The sequence below is a fragment of the Zonotrichia leucophrys genome, chromosome 3 (assembly GCF_028769735.1).
Source record: "Zonotrichia leucophrys gambelii isolate GWCS_2022_RI chromosome 3, RI_Zleu_2.0, whole genome shotgun sequence".
NCBI classification, from domain to species: Eukaryota; Metazoa; Chordata; class Aves; order Passeriformes; family Passerellidae; genus Zonotrichia; species Zonotrichia leucophrys.
This window is the reverse complement of record NC_088172.1, coordinates 47,797,569-47,818,106: the sequence shown is the minus strand read 5'-3', so window position 1 is coordinate 47,818,106 and position 20,538 is coordinate 47,797,569. Positions and strand designations below refer to the sequence as shown.

General features: G+C 38.9%; 1 protein-coding gene across 3 annotated transcripts in view; it reads right to left on the bottom strand.

Moving 5' to 3' along the window:
• Positions 1-7,345: 7,345 nt before the first annotated feature.
• AKAP7 (A-kinase anchoring protein 7) overlaps positions 7,346-20,538 on the bottom strand; it is a 78,010-nt gene continuing 64,817 nt past the window's right edge. Inside the window, exons 8-9 of one of the 3 annotated variants that reach the window (XR_010439546.1) lie at positions 8,870-9,590; positions 8,501-8,628 (exon numbers count right to left, since the gene is read on the bottom strand). Coding sequence is in view for 2 of the 3 variants with exons in the window: in XM_064708082.1 (XP_064564152.1) it covers positions 9,388-9,590 (203 nt within the window). In the remaining variant the exon portion in view is untranslated. Of the gene's footprint in view, positions 9,591-20,538 lie in introns of all 3 variants that reach the window. The other 2 variants (XM_064708083.1, XM_064708082.1) reach the window with 2 other exon arrangements.

Genomic DNA, 20,538 nt, shown 5'->3' with positions numbered 1-20,538 from the left:
TTTCTTTAATATCAGGAGAGTTTAACACAGGTGCTGCAACATGTTACACCAGACTATGCTAGGTCTATGTTGGGCTTGTGTTTGTTTTTAAACTGGACTCACATAAACCTCCGAATCTAAACAACATGGTTAGTGAAGGATGAATTTCACAAACAGCTGAACTGAGCATTCCCATGTGGCATAGCTCCCACCAAAGAAGCCCTGCAGAATGACTTTCAAGTAAACCAGAGGAAGGAGAAGACTACGTGCAATATGAAGATTTTATCTGTGTGTTCAGTGTCCATTGCCACAGAGTTCTACTGGATTTTGTCCCTAGGCTTCCTGTGCCTCTGTGTCTAATCCTCTGGGGCCAGCTGTGGCTAAAGCAAGCTTCTCTTTGGATTTCTCTGGAGTGAGGGAAGGAGACAGTGTGAGGAAAATGTCCAATATTTTGGCAGAGCCAAGGGCTCTGAGATTACATTCAAGTATAATTATTAACAAATGTTAGCTAACATTTCTCTGAAGCCTCCTTAATCTAATTCTTGCAAGGACCAGATTGAGTCTGGAATACCAATAGTAACATTAATCCACTCATGCATAAGCTAATGTAGTTTTTGGATGGAAATGTCTGCTGGTGTGGAGAACAGCCCACGTGACAGATGTGGATGTGGGGAGGCTGCTGGGCACGTTGTGTCTCTCCCAGCCTGGGAACAAGGTCTCATGCTGACAGCTGCCCTGTGCAGCTCTGACAGGCTGGATGAAGGATGTGAGATGGGGTGGCAGGAGGGCAGCAGTGCAGGAGTCACTGGCTCACACAGCTGCTGGACCAGCACTGCTGGAGGGGGTGGCAGGTGGCAGCTCAGCACCGCAGAGACTTTGGTCCAGGGGATTATGGAGACTGACTTCTCTCCTCCTAACTCATGGCCACCCAGCCAGCAGAGAGCTTTTGGGGTGGGGAGCATGTTAAAGCTTAGCTTAGTAGTTTGTAAAACCCCATTTTTTAATGTGTTAAGTAACAGACAGCCACTTTATGCTTTTGAGCTGTGCATGTCCATTTTGTGGGGTCTCTTTATGCCTGGTTAAAGATGCCCAAACAAATTGAGCTGAAAGAGAGGCCATAACACATTTTGAGCCAAGACCTGATCATGTTCACTTTCCCAGCCTGGATTTTCATGTGCTGGTGGTGTAGGCTGCTGCCCCAGTTTGGTAGAGCACATTGCTCTACCCAGAGATCAGGCTCCCCATACACAGTCTTTTAGCCCCTCTTCATGACCCTGGTGACTTCACTGACTACAGAGAAGATCCCTTCCCTTTGATCCCATGGCCTCCAGCCTCTGTTACTCCACCACACTCACTAGTAAATTATTCATGTATATAAATTATTTATTCATGTGGATGATCCAGAAACACTACAGCAGTAAAAAACCCAGAGACTTAATAAGTAACTATGAAGGAGCATCTCTGCAGTCATGAGAGATGAAAAGTGGTCTTCCAAGAGTCTGAGGTTACAGGATGGCAACAAGACAAGACAAACTGATCTGTGGCTTCTCTGTACTCATCTTTTCTGTAACTAAATCCATCACTAAATCCAGCGATGTTCCATAATGTCCATGCTATTTTCAAAGTAGTACACCCCTGTATACTGAAAGTACAAAAGCTGTCTAGTATATAACTAAGAAAGTTAATTTCCAGTCTCTCAAAAAATGCATTGCTTCATTTCCTTTTTTATAATCTTAAGGTACAAGTTAAGTGTGGGTTCTCTGTCTTTTGGTGCCTTTCCTGTATCTCTAGAAAAATTATTACCATGTCTACATGTAAAATTGTAGAATAAATATGTAACAGGCAGGTCACTGACAATGTTAGCTCAATGAGAAATGAACATATTTTTCTATGTTTTCTACATCTACCACTAAAAGCAGTTCCAGTTATGTTTCCTTAATTAACACTGGCTTTAAGTGCAATGCAACTATGCAGATTAGACTTGTCCCTGCACTTGAAGTTTTACTGGGATGGATGGATGGATGGATGGATGGATGGATGGATGGATGGATGGATGGATGGATGGATGGATGGATGGAGTGAGTTAAGAATATCTGGACTTACTAAAAAATTAATCTGTTTTTTCCTTTTTGCACCTTCACTTTTGAAACACCTTCCTTACCTCTGCAGAATTATTAATTTGGGATGTTGCTTTAGCCATTCTCTGCATATTCCCTTTTTTAGCAATCATTCTACAAACAATAGGATCCATCCCAGTCCAGTGATATGTCTAATTTTAGAGCACAATGGTAAAGAAGGTTTTAATTTATCAAGTTATTATATTTACTTAATGATTCTGCCTGGTTTTGCTGTGGACTCTTTTTGTTAAATAACCTAAATAAGTTTGCTGAGGTCTGTATTCCAATTTCCTGTACTTAGCAAGAACAAGGCTTGATGTTGCAGCCATCACCTTAAGCTATTTGCAAATATTCAGTCATCCATTTGTTTCTGGAGGAGGGAGGTTTGTTGCCCACTCTGCTCTGCTGGCTGGCAGGAAGAATGCCTCAGAATTTAAGACCATTTGCAAATTATTTCCTGTAGTTCTCTGCACATTTAAGGGTTTGACTACTTATTCCACTTTGACAGAAGTTGGATAAAGTGGTGTTTTAGCTTCACGAAAATTGTTCCAAGTCATGGTCATGTAATAGTTTAATTTGTGAAAAGCTTTTGAAATTTTGATTCTCCTGTAAGTTTTCACATAGTGACAGGGGGTACCTGCTGAAAGTGATGAAGGTTTAGAGGACCTACACAGTGATAAATGGAGCTTCAAATGCACACTTTGTTCCTTTGCTTCTCCCTGCTCCTCTAGAGATCACCTCCCTGAGCTTTGCCTTGACTTTACCTTGACTTAGCCTCTATCCTGCAATATTCCTTAAAACCCTTCACTTCAGCACTCTGCAAGAGTGACCACATGCTCATTCAGCCCTCTTCCTTGGATTTATATCTGGTTGGAAAATGTGCCTGGGAAATGGGACATTTCCTGTACAGTACAGCAGAGTGACAGACACAGGTGTTCATTATTTGACTGACCAGATGCAGGGAACACTATTGTTTTGCTTCCTTGCATCCTCTATTCTTCTAAACATTTGGATTTACAGTTTTTTTTTTTTTTCACACTAGCAGCTACCTTTGGCTTTTATCATTAGTTGCTGGTATTTCTTGTTTGTTTTGTTTTTCTGTTATGTTTTGTTTTTCTGAGTTAAGACCGAAGTTAAATCATATCAGCATGTTTTCTTCTTATCTTCTGAGTGTTTCAGTGCCTGAAGTTCTCTGTATGGCTAAGAAAAGGGAAAAAAATAATTAAAGTAAAACGTGTTCTGGAAATACAATGTTTTCTCTGAGTTTTAATTCAAATTGCAGTTTTGCTAAAAAAATCCCACCAGAATCTTGAGTCAATCTTGACCTCAAATAATTTCTGCCTTTCTTATATGAAAGAAAACCAACTTTTATTTCAGATAAGCTTCTACTGAAATCCCCATGTGTAATTTTTTAATTATCTTCTCTTAACTACTATAATTCTGCATTTTGGATTGGTTTAATCCTTAATCACCACAAGCAAAAAGGGGCTTTATTTTCCAGCAATGAGGAGAGCTCCTTGAAGAAACAGTTCCACGTCCCAGCCTCTGCTAATGCATTTTTCATCCAAGAGTCACTGAACAAAGAACATAAACAGCAGTGGGACCAGAGACCACAAACCAGCAGTCAAACTCCAGTCTCTTGCTGCAGAATTATTTGCTTATCAATGCCAGAGTGCCCTTTTTGCTATGCCAGGAATGGCAGGCATATCGCTTTTTGTTTTCCCTTGTACTGTTCTAATTATTGCTCCACTATGAGTGTGTTTTATTCCTCAGCCCAGCCGTCTCTTGGGACTGATTTTCATTCAGTACAAATGTTCTCATTATAAAGGCTTAACATGAGGAGAATATAAATGAGAAGATGAGTGCATGCTAAGAAGTTGCTTATACAGAAACTATTGATCAAAGGAACAGCAGAGTAAAACACATGTCAGCATTAACGTGCTCCTACTTCCACGGTTCAAACAGTTTCCATTCCCATACGAATAGTGTGACTCCTTGCCTCTGAAACCAGGCCAGGAAAAACTTTGTTTAACTGAAAAAAAAAAAAAAAGTGAGAAGAATTTCTATAGAAGATTGTGGTACGGCACTGAAGAGCTCTTTGAAAGCAGGTGCACCTTCATCCGTCTTTACTGATGAAGGTGCCCATGTAATGTGCACCTACACATGAAAGAGATTACCCCCGTCACTATGTGAACAATTACAAAATTTTTTTGACAAATTCCAAAAGACTTCCACAAATTAAATTATTACATGACCATGACTTGACACAATTTTCATGAAGCTAAAACACCACTTACTTTATCCAATTGCTCACTAATCACGCAGCTGACCCACTCACCATGTCACTTCTGGGAGCTGCTTTTGTCCAGTGTTTTTGGGCTGGGTCAGACAGTAGTCACTGCCAGATGAAGACTTCACTGAACAGTCATGTAAGCCCTCCTTCAGCCTCTGTTGAGTGAGACCTGAGGTGTCTCTGCAAAGACACCAATCTCTCTGGGATTTCAGAAACAATTACTCCCCTCCTCCAAACTGCTACTGTGGCTTTCAGATGGAAACAGCTGATAGCCACAGTTGCAGTTCAGCCCCTCATTTTTTCAGGCCAAGATAACATACCACTAACAGCTGAACAGAGGCAGAGGGAGTTCCCTGATAAAATATCGTTTTGAAAAAGATTGTGCAAAACCAAGTCTGAAGCTAAAAGCAGAGTGAAGCAACCCTCAGGTGTTTGGCTACCAGGCTCCAGCTGAAGCAAACAGATTTCCTCCTGCCTTCCACTGGGCTGCAGCCTGCTCTGCAGCTAGTATTTCATCTGCAGTGAAAAAGTTTCAGTTTACACTTCACTTCACAAGCATATTCTTGGACATAACTAGAAAAAAATTAAATGTGCGTTTTTACTAAATTTCAACTTAAAACTTCCACTGAGGGCAGTGGCCCTATTCTTCTCCTTGCTGACTACACAAATCTGTAGGATATCTCTCAAGACCTTTAAAAAGTCAGAATTCTAACAAGAATATGTGAGTCATGTCTAGACTGACATAAAAATTAAACAGTATCATTCTTGTCACCAGAATGAAGCATGGCTCACACTCTGATCCATGACACACTCACACGGTCCTTAGGCTGAAACAGCACACACAGAAGTGTGCACAGTTATAATCAGAAACTTCTATAAATATGTAATATGAAGCCTCTTGAAACCTAATTCAAAGACTGTATAACCTTGCCAAGAAGTAGTATTTTACCAAATGATTCCGTAGGACCATCAATAGACATAGGGCATTATCCAGTGTGGGTCCCAACACCTGTATATCTGGATACAGCATTCAATTCTGACCTTAAGCTCCAATCCATTTCAGCTTTAGGTCACCTTAAGTCAAACACAAACAGCTTTTAGTTTCATTCTCACAAAGGCCTTGATGCACATTCAGCTGGTGCATTACCCCTCAGCTACAAGACTGAGCATCCTTATGCTACCTGTACCTGTGCTTGGAGACATGGATTTCCACAAGTCTCCCTTCCTTCATCAGAGAATTGGGGTCTGCTAGTCAGGACTTACATGGATTTACTGTCCCTCTGGTTATTCTGTCAACTCTTCAACAGCTCTCATGCACAGCCCAACAGAGTAGGGAATTTATGGCATGGGTTGCTCAGATATCCATGCATGCCTTCCACAATGTTTTTGGTCTATGCCTGGACCAAGCCTAGATGTCAAGAAGTTTCTCAGCAAGTCATAGGCAGTCCCAGCTAGATTAGTCCTGGAAGCGGAGCTACTGCTTTTAAATCTGTCACAGCTCTACAATCAGCAGTGTAGAAATACCCTCTGAGTATGAGTAAACTGGAAGGTAGAGCTGAAAACAAAACATGGACAAACTTGCACCTTCTGCTTTGAAATGCCAACACTTTCCTAGAATAACCTGTGCATCACTACCTTAAGACATTCCTCAGAAGAAGAGCTTATTTAAGAAACAGAATTGTTGTCTGAAAATGATTTGTAAGTGTGAGGAAGGCAACATATTTGTTCTGGTGGGTGCAGCTCTGAGCTTCACACCTGCCTATATTAGGTTCAGTCTTTATGTATCTGCCTTCTTCAGTGCTCATCTCACTGCTCCACACAAGAGATCTATCCTTCAGTTTGGCAGCCAGGCCTCACTGCCAGTGGAAAAAAAACTTTGAGAAAGCAAGAAGGGTAAGAAAATGAATCCAGATGCAAGGGTTTCCCCCCCCTGTTTTTTGAGTAAATTAAGAGTCATTCTTGTAAAAAACAGAAGTAAAGGCTATTTTAAGATCACATGAATGGTTCAGAAACAAAAGCCCTGTTGATTTTCCTCTCTCAAAACATCTAAAAATTAAAGAGGGGTTTGGTTTGCTTAAACACGTGTATCCAGAGTCTTTTTAGAGGCTTCTGGGGTGTCCTCTATCCCACAGTTTCTGATGCAATAGGACATCCCCTTTATGGTTTGTGCCATATCTGGCAGACACACCCCAGTACATCTCAGATGATGCCTTTGCTCAGGCCCTCAACCTTCCCCAACATTTTCCAGAGCTGCTATTCTCGATGCCATCCATAGGAACTGAATGAGCAGGCTCTTGAATAATGAGATCACCTATCAAAGTGCCTGGACATAATTTCAGTGATTAATTTCCACAGTTTTACTTGAAACATGAGAACAATGACTGTTACAAGCTGAATTATATAAAAAGGCCCTTAATCATGGAGATGACTTGTATAGAGGAATGGGAGATGACAATCCATGATTCAGATATAATACAATAGTTTTCCTGTTTTCACAGCTGAGTGTCTGGTTTTGTGTTCTTACATGCAAGTTGGATTTAAATTGCTTGATAGCATATAAAAAGCTACCTCTCAATGATCTCCAGGGACGATTTCAGATTGAGATTTTTTTAATCTATCATTCTAGAGCATTTTGAGGCTACTCCTTTAACTCACACTTCAAGAGCGGACCTCTAGGAAGTTGTAACCAGTATTTATTTCTAAATCTGCCCAGCCCAGAACATAAATTAATTCCAAGAGTTTCAAAGATTTTTCCTTGAAAACAATAATGACTTGGGCCTAGTTTATCTGCATGATTTCAGCAGCCAAGCTCCAGAGCAGTATGTTGGCACAATACCCTGTAGCCAACTCAATGGTGTGATTCACTGGAGCACTATTTCTCTCCTGTAACCCTGTTACTTGCAAGCACTGAATTTTATTCAAGTCCATTTGGAAACACGTGAAAATGTACACAGAGTGCAAAGGAAAAATATTTTATTGTGAACATAGCATGTAAAAGATGCGTTTCAGAATATACTGTTATATATCAAATGAGGAAAAAAAAGCTCTGACATGAGATAAATGAACAGTGCTTGAGACAAATGAAGAACATGCACATAGCTGTTGTACACAGCACAATTCTGATACAAATCACAACATATTATATAGCTTTTATGACAATGCTTATAAAAATTGCAAATATTGGACCTACTCCTGCTTTTCTATCCATTATCCAAATCTTCAGTGACTCTTGCAGGTGTGTGGAGGGAACAATGAGAGCAAAGTGACAGCCCACCTCAGGCAGCAGAAGGTAGAGATGGAAGAACATCAAAAACAAAAGACAAAAACACTGTTCTACAAAAGTAAAAAGGCAAATATTATCCCAAGGAATATTGTTATTTGCACGAGAAATCTTAATTGCAGCATCCTGACTCCATTAAAGCCAATGAGAGTATGGCATTGAGATCAGTGGAGCCTGAATTTCATACTGAAATTTAAAACATTCTTGCTTTAGTGTAAACATCAGCAGAAACTAAATGTCAGCATCTATAGAAGTATTCAAGTGCCGTTTAAAAAAACAATAAAAAACATACAACGCTAACCCAAAATGCCAGTACATATACAAAAGGCAGATAATTAAAAGAGGAATTTTTTCCCCAAATATACATTTTGTAGTATTTAAAACCACCGATTTTTTAGTACTTGTACATCATTGTTAGGGAAGGAGTATATGAGAAAAAAAACTGAATTATTTACAAAGATAAAGGAAGGGCACAGTGTTTGCTCAGATCTATTTGAAACCAGTATTTTCTACTTTGGAGTCATGACATATACCTGCACACTCAAACAGGTTTCAATGCAATGTTGAGAAGTGGCCATACTTCATTATTATGAAATATAACCCTTCTGTGCAAGTATTTCAGCATGATTCCTCATGAGCCATTTATACCCATTCACATTTTCAGTTAAAAAACCCAAACAAACCAACCTGAAAAATTTCTTGCCACAATATTTTGTCTTTAAACAACCTGATGAGATATTCCACAATGGCAATTTACAGTCATGCATTTGGAGACTCAGAGTCAATACAACTTTTCCATTTACTGTTAGAGTTGTGCCTGTCTTCAAAGAGTTCTTTGCTAATTTTTGTGCGGATCTCAGGACTCGTTAACAGCTCCTTTATCTGATTCAGTCTGGGTAACAGGGCCTGCGTTTCTCTGCGTAAAGCTTCCTTTACTAAGTCTGCTTCATGGCTCTTTCCTAGAGGAAAACAACAATATAATACATTTTATAACAACTAATGTGATTTAGAATCATTAATATTCAGAGATAAAGAGATCATATCCGGTTTGGACAGTAGTAAGTGCTCAGTGTTTTGCCCATACTCATTTTTTATAAAAAGGTTTTCATCAAAAAATATAATTTACATCAACAAATGCTACCAAAATGTAAAGAACAGTACAGCATCACATTTAAGGGAAACTCCTGCCTTATTACATACTGTGTAATAGTATCTGCGATGAGTATCTGCAGTGGTAATTTTTAGCTTGGTATTGACTGCTGTTGACTAGGAAACAGCACGTGCTCTCACACGGAGCAAGCAGCCCTGCAGCGCTGCCAAACCCTCGGGCGCAGGGCACCGCTTCCACTTATGGCAAGGCTTCATCCACAGTCATCCACGACAATCCAAATGACAAATGCAAAATGTTCAGTTTCTCCTCAAAAGCAAGAAAGGGACTCTTGGTATCAAGAGCGAGTGAAGACTGGAGCCGCCTGCTTCACCACTCTTGTCTTTTTTCCACCTTCCATCCCTCCCAGCATTCAGCAGATTTTCAGCAGTACAAGCACTTATTAAACCAGTAGACAGTGTCCTTCAGTTCAGAACAAACTTTTGATAAGAGACTCACAAAGCAGAGTGCCTGACACCCAGCACCACTTTGCAAATTTCAGCAGGGAGCGGAACATGTTTTTGTAGTTATTCTTGGTGGGATATTTGCTCCCAGGCTTTTTGCACAGCGCTCACTTGCTGTTATCATTGTCACTCTCATTCTTGCTGCTGCTCGCTGCTTCCTCAGTTTTTGCAGGGCTCCCATCAGTCTGCCTGCTTTTGTTTTGTGTTTCTTCTAAATATTGCTGCACAGCCTTCAGCACTGCGTTCTCCACCAGCCTTTTGCTAAGGCTCACCAGCTCTGCATCGTCTGGCTCTGCTGCTTGCTTTTCACCTATGCATCACAACAGACAAGAGAAGGAATTCATTGCCATGCAAAGACAGTAGCTGAGATTGTATCAGAAGCTTCTGAATTGAGCTGGATTCTAAGTTATTAGCCTCTTCCTGATTGTAAAAAGTAATTTTCCCCCCCCTCAAGCTCCAAATCAAAGTGTTCCATAAAGATGTGTACAGCATATTAGATCAAAGATTTTTCAATGCTCGTGTTTATAACACTCGAGCAAAAGCCACTGGCTAACGTTATAAGCCCTCATTCAGCATAGAAGAGTAAGTGTGCAAATTTAATTTTTTTCTGGCCAATGATCACCAGTGACATCTGAGCAAAGATCATAGAATCACAGAATAGTCTGAGTTGGAAGGGGCCCATAAGGATCACCAAATCCAACTCTTGAGTAAATGGCCATTAAGGCAATCAAACTTGCAACCTTGGCATTCTCAGCCCCATGCTCTGACCAACTGAGCCAATCTCAGGGTCTAATATAGCACAAGGCATATTTACACTTCAGCAGCATTCCTAAATTTAGGTGCCACCATTTTTTGATTTTGCTTAATAAATCTAAATCTATTTATTCATTGCTTGTAATTCAGAAGTTTCTCACAGGAGAAATTACTAAAACACTCAAAGCACAGGTTTCAAATTGTTTTCTAAACAAAGCACAAAACTAACAAAAAACATATACTCCCTCCCTGCCTCTCTTCTGTCTTCTATCTTAAAGCTCTAACATCAAAGGACTTCAAGTTCCAGCAGTCCATTCTTAAATATCTGCAGATAAAAACAAGAAGCTGAAATTTCCCTGTTTTGCTAAAACTTAATATGAATAACAAATGCAACAAACAACCATATTCATAGTGAGGATTTTCATACATCATTACATGTAATTTGAAATGGTACTTTTCCATGAAACATTTTCCTAATAAACTATAAACCCTACTGCAGAACCCTCCTTCCACGAAGAATTTGTTGCAGGAAAAGCAAATTTTATTGTCCAATTCTCATTGGTCATGCCATTTGCTATTTCACAGTCCCCTGCACTAGGTAAATAACTGTTTCCCTCCATCTGTATTTAAAGGTCATACATTTCATGTCCTCTTCAGGCATTTGCATTCTGCGACCAGTAATAAGAGGCTGCTTAGTCACACACAGGGTGAAAGAGATATTATTGTATGCTCTCAGCACAAAGCTTTGTACTGTTCAATTACCTAAATTCGTCATTTTTCATACATGTAAATTTATTAAAGTATTCCAGCACATTTAGATAACAGTTATGAAAGACTTTTATTAGTCTTCCTAGTGTACTGGGAGTGATTTCACTGATAAAGCATAATTCATATGGGGATTCAAGGAAGAGAGAGAGAAGCAAACAAAACTCTTCATATTCAGAGGTAGCGCTTTTATTAGCTGTTAATCTGAACATTCTGCTCTGGAACAGTAGCTGCTCTTCCAGTTCTGGGCCTCCACAGCACTGTTAGTATGGACAAGGAAGAACTGTGCTCTTCCCCTGAAGAATAATCAGCCTACATCTTGGTAAAGCATTTCTTTACATTTTGGAGAAAGCATAGATAAATATTCTAAAGATATTAAAAAGAATATCTAGGGGAATAGTTTTGGTTAAAACGAAATATAAGAATACATCATAAGAATGTATTATAAGAATGTAAATATAAGAATACATTACAAACAATTATCATTTCCAAGGAGAAATATTTCAGGCTACCATGCAACAGAGGCAGAGGCACTACTCCCAAAACCAAACAGCTACATACTCCACATTCTCTAACTCACTGCTTATATATCACTATCTCTAAATCCTGGGTCTAAGTTTATCCTTTAACTTACAGGAAGGACTCCTCTCTCAGGGCACCCAAGGTATTTATGAGCAGCATCTTCTCACAGCTTTTCTGAATTAATCCCACACACTCCTTTGAATGAAGCCCTTAAATTACTGATTTCCTTAGCTTCTAGTAAGGATGCTCAAAAATGTGTTGGTTGACTGGTCTATTTAGTCACTAGAAAAATTAATTAAAACACTTAATGATTATTTAAAACAAAACTGCTTTCCAGTTGCAGAATTTCTTGTTTTTCAGAATTGCTCATAGGTCACAGAAATCGTTACTCACACAGTGCTAATGATGTATCCATGCAACTCAGAAAAAAAAAATCAATGGGAAATATGGTGCTCAGCCACTCTCACACTTGACCCTGCAGTGCTTAATATGCAGAATATGACTAATCAGTCACAGAGGCCTCCAGATATCACACAACAGTACTGATTGTATTTACTCACAGTGTAATTTTAGTTGTAGTACATCATGCATTATGGTCTGAGAAAGGACAGAGCTCTTCTCCTATGAATAGTTTCTGCAGAACAGTTGTCATTTACAGATGTATGTAAAAAGTCCACATAGCTACTATTGTGTTTATTATTTCAAAATAAGCAGGTAGCCTACCTGTAAGTACTTTCTCAAGCATGAAAAATGTCAGATTTTTATAAAACTGTACTTTTATAAGTACAGTTTATATAGCTACAGAAGAACGGATTTGTGGGGGTTTGTTTGTTTATTTTTAATATTTTTGAGATATTTGAGGCTCATCAAAAATCTGGGGTGAAGACTGCAGCACCTCCTAAGAGAGCTCTGCGGTCCCACTCGAAAGACATCTGACTGACATGTGAATGCCAATGCAGCATATCCTTGCATGAAGATTGTGCTTGGATTTATCAGTGCAGCCACCTTGGTGAACAGGCACATGGACCTGTATGATTCCCTGATGCTCAGTTTCTATTCTCATACTCCCAAAATAGCAGTTGAGGGAGTGTCTGCAATGCCATGGTTGGCTGGCAAGGTAGCTGGGTACCATTGTATCACTCCTATTCATGACTGTTGATAAAATGAAACAGGTAATGTAATAGAAACGAGCATTGAGCATCTGTATCTACTTGACAATTTAACACACATCTGTCCTGTTTACATCTTTCCTCCCATGTTGCAGCTGCTGCTTGCCTGCTTCTTTGATGAATACAACTCCTTTGCAGCAGGCAAATACTTCTTTGAGTGCACTGTCTAACAGTCTAACATTATTGGAATTACTAGAATATCTGTAGAAGTCATTGCAGATATGAATGTTTTAGATTCAAAAAGGAGGTTTAAAAATTCACACTTGCTCTGTTTGTAATCTCTGCTCTGAAAAGGGAGCAGATATACCACAGCACTGTATTTGCATCAATATTGTGACACTACTTTATTTCTGTCCCTGTAAATAAAAAAAATTCTGCTGTCTTCTCCTCAATGTTGTTCAGAATAAAAATAAAAAAATATTTCATTTTGTTTATCCCAGAATTCTCTTCTATAATTTTCAAGACTGAAAACCAATTCATACTCTGTGAATATACCTCAATGCATTCATGCTGAGCAGCGTTTTCATTACTAAAACTGAAGCATACAAGTTGTCCTGAAATGACCATAATTTTTTTACAAAGGGAACTATCAGCTCCACAGAATTATTCAAAAGAGGCTTTATGATCCTCCATCCTACTGCTAACAGTTATGGACATGAACCAGATGCCTGCAACCACAGCCAAGTTTGGATTCAAATTCACTGCTGTATCTTTCTACTGGACTAGGTTTACTCTCCAAGTTTACACCCCCTCCACATTACAAGATTGTGAGCTGAATTTTAAAATACTGTATTGGAACAAATCAGATATCATGGTCGTGGTACAGCATTTTCATGGCCCTGACACAGCCTGTTTACAGGGCATGTAGGTATCTCACATTTGGAAAGAGGCAGGACAGTTTGAACCCCTCTATTGTTCATATGATTAGCCTATGGATTGTGATTTTTTTGTAATAGATTTAATTGAAGGAAGCAACAGGGGATCCCTTTTATAGGAAAAGCCAGTTTTACATCCTTTTACCAGCTATGCTCCAAGACAATGTTCTGAAATCCTTCCCTTGTGTCCACAACACACTGGGCTTTGTTCTTCCTTCCAACAATCTTTCTTGGCAACAAAACAATGATAACATGGGGAACATTATAAAAGAGACCCTTAGTATTTTGTATTGGTGACCGACACCCACTGAGAAATTTGGTGGCAGAGGTTCTGCTCTGGGACCTAGGGAGGGCTGTGGTAACAGACATGCCTCTATCCACCTTTTGGATTATTTTAATAATAATTTCTAATACAGTTTTTACAAACTTCATGAACACAAATATGAGCACATGCCCATATCTAATCAACACAGTAAGTAGAGACAGGAAAGTCACAACTCTGAACATTTCCTTAGTAATTAAGAAGGACTTGCATGAAAAGTCTCTTTAAGTGGTCACTTAAGAAATTGACACACATAAGGCACTGGGAGGAAGGTGAAATTAGAATCTCATTAGGACACGAGGGTGATGACATTTCTGTTGCTAGATGTTCCCACCTGATGTGGGACATCTAATAAACTTCTTTAGGTTTACATATATTGCTCTGTAAATACAGGACTGTCTTATAAAGCAATACCAATCTGTCCTTCATGCTGAATACATGGTTTCTAGTTTGCTGAAAAGGATTTTTTAATTTTAATTTGGCACACCATGGAATAAGCCTGATAAAGTAGTCATTTCTACTAAAGAGGAAATTAAGGGTGTTACAGCTATTCAGGGAAAGTGGCACTCTTGCCAGATTCAGTAATGACAACAGAAACACCTGCAGGTCCCTTTGAGATCCAGACTTGGCAAACATGGCAAAAGTTCGTTTGGTTTCACACAAACCCCTGTGAAGCTCTGATATAAATTTTCTGACCACCTCTAAATGAAGAAAGAGGATGTGATCTGCTAAACATACTCACCCCTCTGTAAGCATAAGGGATGTGATGCCACAGGCAACAGCCTCCAGAACAAACAAAATTAAAGAAGTTATATAAGACTCTAGTCCTGGCATACAGGGAGTTCTGTTAAATATCTTGGGTTTATTTTTCTATTAAAAGAGACCTGTTGACAGTGAATTTCCCCAACTCCTTTAATGAAGCTTAAATTGAACTCATTTATAAGAAGTCTAGTGCAACAGGCAGGAAAGATAGCAAAGTGGCCGAAGGAAAAAAGATGGCTTAAAAAGCTGAGAGTTTTACTTGATTTTTCCCACCAACACGCCAGTAGAGAAAACAGGCCAAGTTACAGAAGTGGTTTTACATAGCCACAGTAACATCCATCTTGTAACATCCATCCATCTTGCCATCTGTGCAAGATGGCAATGGGAGAACCAAAGGGTTGAGGCAGATTGTGATAGCAAACATCCAGGCAACATTATTCACTCCCCTTCACCATCCACAGCGCTGCCCGGTGCCAGCAGCTCTCGGGAAGGGCAGCTTGGGTCAGCAGGCTGATCAAAGAGAGCAGAAGAGTTGCTCTGCCCTCTAGGATGGTGCCAAGGGCAAAGCTTCCTGCTGTTTTCAGAGCCTAAGAGAGGGAGAGAGATAAGGCTTCCTGGTTTTCCCAGGGAAAAGCTGAACTCTGGAACACGACAGACAGGTCAGTGCCTTACCTTCACAGTAAGGTCCTCCAGAAATAATACTGAGAATGTAACACGCTATGGGTGACACATAGGCTGCTCCCCATCAACCTCAGTCACCAGTGACCACAGACAGAGCTGGATTGTCTTGAAGGCACAAAGACCTAGACTCTGCTAGGTCACCAAAGTGAGGGAGGTGTAGGCCCAAAAATACAGCAGCTAACAAAAATGGTACATACAAAGATTTTAATTGCCACAGTCCAAATATTTTGGCAAAACCCTAAAGTCCCTGCTTGTGGACCTGTCAGCCATGAAAATCAAACGTTTACTCACCAGCATGCCAAGGCAAGTCATTTAATAAATATTCACTTCTTGTTACTGTTTCCTTATCCTTCCCATAGTCATGGGAACTTCAGCAGCATGTCTTTAGGATTCATTTGTTACTACACAGCTTCCAAAGGGATGCTATTTTGGCTGTGACTTTTCCATGCTTCTGTCAAGTATACTAAAAAAAGGAATCTTTTTTGGCCTAAGACAGATTGTTAAACAAGTGTTAATAAGTGAATCTTAACAAGCTGAACCTGCGTTGTTGTTCCTCCTGAGCTCAGAAAAAGGCTCCATACAAACTCATGTTATCACAGTCTCTCACATAGCACATCTCTTTCCCTGGGGAAAGCAATTATGAATGTACTTGTAAGTTATGGACAGAAAAGTCAAATTTTAATCAACACCCATTTTCATTTAATTATTTAAGTTGCAGAAGCATGAGTTGTCAAACACAGCTGCATACTGTTTGAACTGTAAAAGGAATATGAAATCTTGCAAAAAAAAAGATATAATTGCAATTCAAGAGTATGTCCAACAGTGTCCATAAAATACCATAATAATTTAAATTTTATTTAATAATTTTAAATATTGTATCTTTATAATGAAAGAAAAGGTTATCTGCAAGGTGCTTTTAACATCTCTGTAACCATGCTTAATTAGATTCTGAATCTAATGGAAGAAGGTTAGAGTCCCCTCTCTCGGTATGAGCATCTTGGATAGGTTTGAACTGGTAGCAAAACTGCATCCAAAGGCAGACAAAATAGATGGGTCTATTTCTTTTCCTACAGAATCTTCCTCTTGAAGGAACTGAACTCACTTCATAAGCTTCTTATGCAAACCATGAAGTTATGTGGTTTTGAACATATGAGTAGGATTGTTGCTGTCTTTTCTTTCATGGACCAAGTCTATAGAATCTGACCAAATTTGCTAACTGCTTTGGGAAAAATAACAAGACACCCTTAAATCAATTTGAATTGAATTATAAAAACTGCCCAGCATTTAAGTACTTATCATGACCTTTCCTATCTGAATTCCCTTTATCTATCATAGATTTTGCCTTAAATTATGTATTTAGTTTTGTTCCTTCTTCCCTCCCTTTTGTTTGCCACCTAACTTCCACTTTAAATGGAAGAGCTGAGCTGAAATTTGTTACCAGTTTTTAAACTGATATTGTGAGATGTAGCTGTATAAATGTTCACTGCTCTACCACAGAAAAGTTTGTAAACATGAAGCTGACTTTTGATATTTGGAGAGTACTAGTACATAGAAGTTTAGGCCTCTCTTTAAATGCTCTGACGTTGAACCCACAAAACCACTGTTTGGGATCTTCTTTAGGACAAGATCTTCCTCAACTTTTATTGCTCTCTAAAAGCCCAAATATACCCACTTGCAAGAACACTGAATCACAGAATGATTTGGTTTGGAAGGAACCTTAAAACTCATCTAGTTCTACCCCTGAAAGGGACACCTTTCACTAGACCAGGTTGCTCAGAGCCCCATCCAACTTGGCATTGAACACTCCCAGTGATTGGGCATCCACAACTTCTTGGAATCACCCCCCTTTTTCAGTTTAAAGCCATTGTCCTTTCACCACACAAGCTTGAAAAAAGTTCCTCTTGATTTCTAAAGAAAAATATTCCAAAGAAAAGATAAGCAACAAATTCAGGCATGTGCTTAGTCATATTAAATTGCTCTGTGTCATGGGAGTCTTGATGACCTCAGACATGAAATCAGAATAGCTGTAAATAAAGAGTTAAGAATGCTAAAGTAGGATTACAGCTCAATCTAATTCACAGAAATTTAAAAATTGTTGCTAGAGGATGGCAGTACAAAATCTGTGGGTGAAAAAAATCCTGAAACACTACCATGCCATAGAACTAAATTTAATGCAATCAATCTTTCACATGAAAAAACAGACTTTATAATCTAGGGCAAGAAAAAAATTGAAAGAATATGAGAGAACAGTACTAATTTTTTTCCCATCCTATATTCTTTATGAATAGAGCAAATAACCTCATTTACTGAACAAGCACCTAATAATCAAAATTAAAATTATTCTTGAGTCTGTTTCACCATTAAAAATCAAGAATAACTGAGTCCTAATTACAGTTTTTAAACCACTGGACCTTACTTCCATATCCTTCCGAAGTTAAATATCAAACAGTTATAAAAGCATTTTCTTTCTGAAACAACATAAAACTCCTTAAAACTCCACTTCCCTACCTAATACAACACTTCTTTGATGAGATTAAATCCCTACAGCTCTAACACTGCATTCTAGGAAAATAATAACTCCCCCTCCCTTTCTTCCCCCATATTTCTACTTCCTCAAACTCAGTGAGTCAAAGACTGTTCTAGCAACATTTCAGTGAAATCAATCCAGAAAAATATGTCTGCTATGCCAAAAACTGAACTAATCATCACAATTTTTACCAATTTACTCATAATGGATTGCTCATTACCATGCCTTAAAACTGGTGGTTCTCATCTCTTTACATTCGTTTTTCCATTTGCAAATTTTCACTCTACCTACATAGTATACAGAGTTCCACACCTTCCTCTTTAGCATCCCAATAATTCTAAATCTGTCCCATAACATCAGTAGAAAACTGCTTATTCATGCCAGCTGGTCTTTTGGGCCTTTATTTCTATCAGACTAAACAGTTCTAATTTGTAGTTTCCAATATTTTCTTTGTCCTCTTATTTTAAAGAAGTATTGTTCTCAGTCTTTCCTCAATTCAAGAGTAAAAGAATAAAGGGTGGATATTCATGCCCTAACCAGTTTTTGCATTTATTTTCACTCTATTCAGACCCAACTGTGTGGTGAAAAGCTGGTACTTTAGTTTGCTTTGCCTTTACATTTTCCATACAGAAAAGTTCTGTATGGAAACACATTCTGCTGCTGATGGAGAAGATTAAACTTGGACAGACTTTAACACATATAAAGTTTTTATTGAAAGTCTAATTGTGTACTATTTTCCTATTTAATGCCTTCTTTAAAGATTATGGTTAAAAAAAGGCAAAGGGAATAAAATGTATCTTTCAAAGTAAAATGATGCACTTATTTTGGAATGGACTTGCGATTATTATTCACTTGTGCTGAAGCAAGCATTACAAGCAGTGTCTCCATGATCCAGGCTGTATTACACATGTCCCTTCTTCTAAATGTTTCAGATCAATTGTGGCAGAGAACACACACACAATGTATGAATAGGGCACACAGGTGGGGGTCAACATAAATTAAAATTTATGTCATTAAATCAGAGGATCAACTGTGCTTCAAAACACAAAAACACTACAGCACATTTCATTTTAACCGAGAAAGGTAAACTCTGATTTTAAAAGGGGGTTCAATCCCTATAACTCACCTCATCACAGGTTACAGTTTGTAGAACTGCAAGAGAAAATTCATCATTTTGTGCTGGAAAGCCTCTCACATTGTATTAATGAGGTGTATGTGAAAAGCAAAAGAGGATGTGAGAGAGAAAGAAAGGAAAACCTTTTTGACTGCATTAGGCTACACGAGATGGTAATGGATTTTTAAGACAGAAAAAAATGTACATTTGCTGACTGTACTCAGCCACAGTAAGTGATACAGAAAACATGGCTGTCTTAATATGCTTTTGTTCAATCCTTTTGCTTTGTAGTAAAATGAAAGATTGAATAAAATGTGATTTAAAAATTATTGCTAGGATGTAAAACAGAATAACACAATAACAGACCATAAGGTAAGAGAATTTGCCTCTTAGCAAAAGGATACAATCTCTCTGGTGAGGGAAATGAATTATCCATGCCTGAGGATTATAACTCACAGGAAACTTAGCAAGTGCCCAGATCAAATTCACCTGAGATCGGCAGATATTCAAAGGGATTAAGCCATCAGCAGAAAAGATAAAGTTAATGGTGTATTCTGAGATTTGGGGATTGGGATCCAGAGGGAATACCTAGTAAGAAGTGAATTTTCCCTACACCAATTAAGGACAACAATTCAGGCAGGGTCAAGAACCTGACAAAAGTTCGGCTGTGTATGCTAACATCAGAACTACAAGTCTAAAAGTACTGCCTATTGTACAAGTGGCAGTGCCAAATTGGTCATTGGTACAGAGCATTTCTAGGTATTTAGGGCTCAAGGACAGCCTGCACCCAGTTAATTTTTAAGACAAATATCCAACCTCATGCTCCACAGAATTACAGAATGATTAGGGCTGGAAGAGACCTTAAAAGATCATCTAGTTCTAAGCCTTCTGCCATGGGCAGGGACATCATGCTAACTTACATAGCATATACAACCATATACCTAAAATTCTTCTAAATCCCAATCTCTTCTGTCAGTTCTCCAGCTTCTCAACACTTATGGAAACAGGACTACTCAAGTTTTAGGAATGGCAAAATGATTTGGCATAAAACATTATTAAACCATCAGTAATCAGCTGCTGAACAAGGCATCAGTACGCCTTGCTATCATACTTTTCAAGTTATCTTATTTTCCACTTTGCCTACAATAATTTCACAAACAATAACAGACCAATGTCATCTAAAGGACAACCCCTCACTCGACCAAGGACCTGTTGTTTGTCTTGCCTCTTTGCTTGTCTGCCTTAATCTCAAAATCTTGGTCACAACATTGCAAAATGAAGACTCTGCAGCCCAGCATCTGTCACTGACAGGAAGCTTTCCCTGAAATATATACAAAATGTTCTCTCTTGTTCTTATTTCACATGATGCAATAGAAGTAATCCCATGCTATCCTAACAGTTGCTTAATCATGTTAACCAGTTCCTCCTTCTGCCTCCTGGCTTTATAGCTTTTTTTGTTTTTTTTCAAAATTAGCTAGCTCCTGTTCTCAGAGCTTCCCAAGATGCAGCTCTGCAGCTTCCCAGGCATTTTCTGAAGCACAGCCTGGGCTCCTACTTCACATTTCGAGCATTATATTCTTTTGGAAACACAGTACTTCCTCCAAGCATCTATTTCCTCTGCTCCATGAGCTTCTAGGACAAAAGTTACTCTGCTCTTCCCAGGGCAAATTTAGCTAGCACTGCATGCATACCATTTCTGCTAAAAGGTTATAGGTCTGGTGGCACACAACCTTGCTGGAGGGGAAAAGAGGTAGATTTTGGGGATTGT